A 7,719-nucleotide genomic window follows, 5' to 3' on the forward strand; every position below is an offset into this window, starting at 1 on the left:
CAATCTAGTAAACATAAAGTTCTTTATTTGAACCAGAATTGTAGACATTTAATTTACTGAAAAGTATTTAGAGTGATTCTATAAAATTCTAAGTGCAAATGTTTAAGGGCTGAATGTCTTATAAACATATTAAACATTTCATGGTTAAGTTTTTTTTAGACACATGCCCCTCAGATGGACAACTATGGATCTTTGGCCTCGGATAAACCAGAATGATGAACAGAGAATAATGATTAATAACAGAAATATTAATGATATTTATTAGAAGGTTGTGCACATTTTTTAAATAATAACACATAAAAGTCTGCAACTTCATCATTAGTTGAATCTTATTATCTTATATTATTTCACTTAAATATCTAATATGTCTAGTTTTATCCTCCTGAGCAGATACTTGGAATGTAACTGTGGTGAAGTCGATTAAGTGCAAAAGCAGTTTGCCATACACATAAGCTTCCTCGTCCTGCTCAAATGATCTGCTGCTCACAGAGTAGACCCTGACAGTTAAATTAACAAGATTAGGGCTGCAACTAACGATTATTTTAATAATCGATTAATCTGTTGATTATTTTTTCGATTAATCGATTAATCGGCCAAATCATTAAAAGCTTAATTACATGAATATGAGTAGATATAAATTAAGTTAACTCCTTAAGGACGCAAGTTATTGATAATGAATTAATCTGAAGTTGATGTATCTTATAGATTGATAACAATTGATTAATAAGCAGCCATTTTTTAAAAAACTGAGTTTTCTCTTGAATCAAGAGGGKCTTCCCTTAAAATGAAGGATTTTTTATAATCTGCTGAATTAAAAAAACAGAAGCACATAATACATATTTTAACAATTTATTTTGCCAGCTGTGTTAAATTCTGACTGAAAAAAATGTGTATTTCTCCTACATGAAACATAACAGAAATTTAATAGTTTGCTGAATGAGGAAAATAGATTAAAATAATGAAATATCATTTTTAGATGTAAAAACTAGGGCTGCCACAAAAGATTATTTTTTTTGATTGATCATCGATTATTTTTTTCGATTAGTCGGCTAATCGGATCATATGTTAATTGAATATAAAACAGAGCTTATCGTGCCAGAATGCAGCTGCTATTGTATAACCATCGTTAGATTTTAGCTATATGCTAACTAAAAATAATTGCTGTGGAAGACAAGTTCTGCTCTGCAGATATTGCACAGGTTTCTCTTTCATTTTCTTAAAATGATCCCACACTTTGAGCTCCGTTGTCAGGTAGCCATGATACCAGAGCCTGTCTGTATAATGTCTTGTGACGTCCACGGCCTACCCCAGTTACCACTACTGTGCATGTGTGTCAAGGACAGAAAGGCAGATGTGGCAGTGGAAGGTGTCAAAGCAGTTTGGAGARAAAAACRAAATAAAGAACAAAAAAAAGAAAACGATTAATCGATTATTAAATTAGTCATCTAGTCATCGATTAATCGACTAATCGTGGCAGCCCTATTATTATTTTTATGGAACATGATGAAAACGTTTAGTTTCAGCAGGCGACCGCTCCCCCTCCCCCTTGGTCGCACCAGTGCGACCGGACATTTTTTTTAGTCACACTATTAGGAAATTTGGTCACACTCTAAAGCCTTGAAGTAGTACTGTTTTTGCAGTGTATTTGGTGAAGTACAGTATTATTTGTCAAACTGTGGTTTCTCCTCCTGATATTAAAACAGGTTATATCAGTGGCAAAGATGCTCAAACTGTGTTCTTTTTCAGAGCATCACATCAGTGGGATAATCTACTTCCTAAAGATTCTCAGTCACTCAGGATGGGATAAAAACCCCTATATTCAAAAACAAAATCAAAAGAACTTCTATAATGTAGTTAAAGATGATAAATCCTATGGAAGCAGCGATGGTGCACATAGTTTTCCCCACAAACAGATCTTTAATTTTGGCTTTTTTATATATATAAATGACACAAAATCTGTTTTTGTACACTTGAGGTGAAATCTAAATAAATTCAGTCTGTTTACGATCATTTTTATTTTGTCATGATACATAAAACTCTTTTCCTTGTGACTGTAGTGGTCTCCTAATAATTATTTGAATGTGCAACAGAGGTAGAAAACTGTTAGATTTCACTGGTATTGTTTATATCTCCTTTTTAATTTTCATAAAGTTAGCATCTACATGAAGTCTGTACCTAATGCCATGTGCCAGTGCTCTCGCAGAATTACTTTGAGGTTCCTGAAGACAAGCTGGGTGGCGTAAAGACAGAATGACCAGCCGCCAACTACAACCATATAAAATGGGCTTTTCTGTGGAAAACAAAACAAAACAACACAAAACGTCCAAAAATCAAGCATTGAACTCAAGTTCATTTTACTCACAATGTGATGTAAGCTGCAAAGAAATTAAAAACCGTACCTTTGGCATAAAGCGTGCCAGGATGAAGACAAGAATGACGAGAGAGGCGATCATGCCTGTACTCATCCCAGCAGAGTAGAAGAAAGCTGGACTCCTGCAGCCATAACAAAAAGAAATATATAATTACTATTTTATCCAGCAAAATCTGAAAACGAAACATTTGTTTATCAAACACAAATACCTGCTCAGAGAGTCTGCAAAGACAAACAACAGCGCCCCAGAGAGGAACACCAAAAATAGGTAGATATCAAACTCTACAAGAAGAAGAAAAAAAGAAATCTGGTCATTTCTCTCTCATTAACAGTCATGTACATGTTTTTGTTTTGGTTTGTTTTTCCACTTACTGCGAACCGGTTTGACGGTGTACTTGGTGTTTGCGGTGGGGTCGATCTTGAAGCAGGTCTTTTTGCTGAACAGGTTGATGTTAATGGTCGTTTCATTGTGTTGTTCGCGTAATAAACTCTGAAACCAGCTCCAGAAAGTGAAGCGCTCCAGCTCCTGCAGTTCCTCCTCACCTTCCACAGTTTCTACCTTAAATACTTTGGAACTCCAAACTTTCACCTGTCAGAAATGAGATGTGCGACAAAGAAAGAAAAAAATCCACATTGTTGTCTCTTTATGACTTTGTTTTCAACACTAATAAAATAATTTCATTCTTAGTTTTCATGTTAGTGTAAAATATATTGTGCTCAGTTACTCAAATGTGTGTAAAGGACAAGGCAACAAATACAGAATTAAGACTTGAATGTAAGAAGAAATGTAAGAACCGAAGCCATACAAAGTACCCATGGGCTAGGTTAATAGCCTCTAGGGCTGTGTATTGGCAAGAATTTGGCGATACGATACACATCATGACAGACGGGTCACGATACGATATATCCCAATATATCGCGATACTGTAAGCAAGGTGATATATTGCGATTTTTTTGGTCCAAAAATTCTATTAAATAAAAACCTCTAACTGGAAAAAAAAAGAAAAACCAAAATCCATTCTCTCAGAAAATTCTATTACATAGACATGCGCTAGCTTTCTGTAACGTGAAGGCTGACTAAAGTTGGAAAAAAGAGCGCACGAGACGCTTAATTTTGGTTTAAAATACAGACATTCTGACAAATAAGTAACTGTTTGTAACCTTACCTCAGCTTAGAARGCAGAGGGTGTCGGTCTTTTCTGCTCAGATTCAGCTATCGGAGCATGAAGCTAATGTTTACTCACAATGCTAATGCTACCTTTACTCTCTGGTGCTCAAGAAGTAGAGGAGCCAAAAGGCTGGCTCACTGCTGCCAACTAGTGGTCAGAGGCTGAACTACAACATAAAAWTGAACGGMTGGMRKRWARKTKRMMWTTTWAAACCTTAATTAAATATCGATACAGGGCTTTAGAATATCGATACAGTATCTGGATATGAAATATCGCGATATTTCAGTGTAGCGATATATTCTTACACCCCTAATAGCCTCAGCCATTTAATTAGTCGTGGATCGCCCCAGGCAGGAAGTTTAACAACTCCTTCAGGTTCTGGGCCCTCATGTATAAACGCATAAAAAAAGTTGCGTGTGCCAGGTTCTACGCCCACGTTGTGATATATCAAAACCAACGTGGCGTCACTTTTTCACCTGCCGTGAGAATGTGCGGCAGCCACGCAAAGTTTTTCAGTCGACAGTTTTAACCCACAAAGTCACAAATCTGACCTGAATCCACAGAAATATGACTTTGTTGTGTTTTATGGATGTAAGGAGCGTCTGAACACGGTGTTGAGTTTTTATTGTTGAAACTTGAATGATCATGAAACTGAACCCCGGGACTGAAAATCATTTAACCTCAGACAAGAAAACAGAGCAGCTTAAAAATGATCCAAGAACCTCAGTCCAGTCTGTAAACTGTAGTGTTTATATTTGTCACATAGTTGAAAACACACGCAGAGCGCAGGCCTGCGAGGCGCACACACAGCTGAGGAAAATAAAATGCGTGAATTGTCTAAGAAACATGATTTTAATTCTCACTGAGAAAAAAACTTTGTCAACTCAGCAGATTAATTCAGAACAGCTCAGCTGTGATGACTCCTCAGCTCCACAAGACGCAGACAATAGATTTGTTGCTGTGTAAAGTTGTGCGTAATTGTGAAACAATGTCAGCTGTTCTGCAGGATGATTTCACCACAAGGAGAAAGACAGCGTAAGGACAGCGTGTTTTATTTTATTTATTTATTTTTTGGTTGTTTTTTGTATCACCCTGAACAAATTACAATCAGGTATTTTACTGCAGTTCTGAGGCGAGCCATGCAGCTGAATGAGAAACTTCATGATACTAAAGCATTAATCACACCTCAGCAGAAACTCGTAGCACTGCGGCACGTTTCTTCACTTCTTCTATTTAATAAATATTTTTCTAAGTTCTGCCAAACTCCTAAGTTCCTCTGTGTTTACAGTCAATTATTAAAGAAGGTGGAAATGTATCTCAGCCTCATGTGCCGCTGAAGACAGCATCTCCACACACACACATGCACACACTTTTGTGAGTGACAGACTCATTTTTACACCCTACTATTTATTTAGACAATTTTCTCACTCATTCTCCATTTAATGTATAATTTTCCTGCATTTAAAAATCATTTACAATCTGAGGAGAATCTCACATGCTGGACACATTTACATCTATTTTACATATTTAAACGGAGGCGTGTCAGGGGAGGTGTCTCACGTGTGCTCAGTTCCACATTGGGATGTATAAAGGAAAGCTGTGCAGGAACCTGAGTGCGTACGGTTTTGTACATCTGATTTTTTTGGTACGGCGCACTTTTCTAAATTTGTCCGTACGCCAACTTTTACTGTGAAAGCTGCGCAATCCTTTGTGCATGAGGGCTCAGGGGTCAGATTTATAAAGGATTGCGTGGAAACCATACTAAAAATGAACGTACGGCCAAAAGACGAAAATGGCGTACGCCAAAAAAATTCCGATTTATAAAACCGTGCGTACGCACGTTTCACCGCWTTTTCCTTTCATAGATCACAGCTGTGCCTCTTAATTTGYGCACAAGTTCCCGCCTCAGGTTCTACCCTCTACACGCCCACACTCAACCATAAACAGTCAATGTAAAGTACCTCATGAATGTTAAGATGTATTTAAATCAGTCAGCTGATCAATATCAAGACAGGTGATTGGCTCAGACACGCTCCATCATGCGTCTGGAGGATGACAGGTGCTGAAAGCTGCTCACATGAACAGATTGTCTGTTATTTACACCGATTTTCCCTCTTTTTGCAAGTTTACAGATGTTTAGAGTAATCTAATGATTTATTTCAAAAACTCAGCTTCAAATTAATTTTCTCTCAGAGGACAATAAAAACAATAAATAAAATAAGTCAGATAAAGTTAAGTTCACCGCTCTTCTCCCCGTCCTCCCCCTCTCTGCTCTGTTATCTGCTAATGAAGTTTAATGTTACAACTAATTGTGGATCCCTTTAAGATTTAAGTTTTTATTTCAAAGGTCCTCACGGCTCAGCAGCAGCAGAAGCATAAATATTACTGTTAAGAAAGCTGATGATAAAGTTGAATAAAAATTTAAGTCTGATTATGAAGGTAAATTAAATATCTGACAGTGATCATTACACAGTGCGGCTCAAATTCCTCACTTCACCATCTGTGTCGCAGTTTCACGTCTCCAAAATGAGCGTACGCATGGGTCAGAGCTGGCGTGAGGCACCGCACATTTTCACGTCAAGTTTGGATTTTATAAATCACAACCTTGGCGTAAAAAGTGGCGTACGCAAGTTTCTGGGCTCATATTGTGCGTACGCCAGTTTTATAAATCCGACTCCTGGACACTCCCAGGCCTAGAGGCAAGCTGGTTCTCCCTATCACATGACTAGAAACCTTCAACAACAGAAAACTGAGTTCTAATGTAAAAACATTTACGTGTTGTAAACGTCTATATGTGCATCCAGCTCTGTGTAACCATTTGTGATAGCCACAAAGACCAGTCTGTATGATTGATGTTAACGAGTTAAGCAATAACAAGAAGGTGGCTCAACCCTGAACCGCGGCCCCAGGCCTGACGATGGATGCAAGAAAAAATTTTGATGGAAAGAATAGTCTTTATCCTAAAACTGAAAGAGGTAGAATTTAAAGAAAAATGGGACAAATAGATAACTTATAAAATGTCAATAATTGCTGTAGATTGAATTGTTTTTGCCTAAATAAGAACTGGTTGCTGTCACCTCCATTTAACTGTATTTCATTTTATTTTCTGTTTGTTGTTTGTTTGTAAAAGGGTAAAAAATGAATAAAGTAAAAAAAATCCATGAATAAATGTTAACAAACTAAACTGAAATGTCTTGGCTTGCAATGCTGCTACTGTGTGCTGGTCCTTGTAAGATACTTTAGTCATTATGGAAATTGGCTGGTTCAGATTGTAATTTTGGTGCAGCGCAGTTTTGGAGTTGTACCCACAGAAACACACAGTAAACTGCACATAGGTAAGAATTTGGCCTTAACTAACCCAGACTGAGATGTATGTGACATGTTGTTTACCTTGTGGTGGCTGGGTAATAATAAAATAATGTACCTGAATTCTTGTCCAAGTTTGCCTCCAGGTCGGCACTACTGAGTTCTTGTAGCAGAACCGGTTAGACCCTGACATGATGTAGTCCTCTCCATCTTGCAGATCAGTTATTGGAGGTGTGTTACCTGGATCAGACAAGCAAAGACATGCTTAACTCAAATATGCTGAATCGTGAATTTTTACTTCCTAGGCTGGAATGGTGATTATAAAATAATCTTGTCAAACAGTTACTTATTATCCATTGGCTAAAACAGATCCATCTTATTTATATGATAACTACAGTGTTTGATTTTATGTAGGGCAACTAATGATTATTATAATAATTGATTAATCATTCTATTTTTTTTTATTAATCAATAAATTGAAAAAAACACATTTTAAATTTTGACCTCTTTATTTCAAAATAGAAAATTTGGACTGACATAGCAGATCGCACAAAAAACAGTTTGCTGTTTGAGAATTATGTTACTAATATTAAACTGTAATGCATAAGTAAGTAAATATTTGTCAAATAGCTTCAGTAATAAAAAAAATTGTGCACAAAATCTACACAAATGTGTCTTTATCCCTGACAGTCTCTATATATTTTCTCTCTATTTGCTTTGTAAAACGTGTCTTGATGGAAGAGTGTAACCTTAAACCAAAGTGAACTATTAGTAAAGTCGTTAAATGTGACCATCAACAGGAGCCTCGTGTCAGAGACGATCATGTTATGAATACTTTCAGTCAAGACAGCTGCTTATTACAATGATTATATA

General features: G+C 36.7%; 1 protein-coding gene across 1 annotated transcript in view; it reads right to left on the reverse strand.

Annotated features, from left to right (window-relative positions):
- The window catches only part of nemp1 (nuclear envelope integral membrane protein 1), a 14,204-nt gene that overhangs the window by 5,233 nt on the left and 1,252 nt on the right, over positions 1–7,719 (reverse strand). Inside the window, exons 2-6 of the mRNA XM_014016231.1 lie at positions 6,965–7,086; positions 2,744–2,960; positions 2,581–2,653; positions 2,400–2,493; positions 2,176–2,290 (exon numbers count right to left, since the gene is read on the reverse strand). Of these exons, the coding sequence (XP_013871685.1) occupies positions 2,176–2,290; positions 2,400–2,493; positions 2,581–2,653; positions 2,744–2,960; positions 6,965–7,086 (621 nt within the window). The remainder of the gene's footprint in view (positions 1–2,175; positions 2,291–2,399; positions 2,494–2,580; positions 2,654–2,743; positions 2,961–6,964; positions 7,087–7,719) is intronic.

Source organism: Austrofundulus limnaeus, unplaced genomic scaffold, assembly GCF_001266775.1.
Source record: "Austrofundulus limnaeus strain Quisiro unplaced genomic scaffold, Austrofundulus_limnaeus-1.0 Scaffold141, whole genome shotgun sequence".
NCBI lineage: Eukaryota > Metazoa > Chordata > Actinopteri > Cyprinodontiformes > Rivulidae > Austrofundulus > Austrofundulus limnaeus.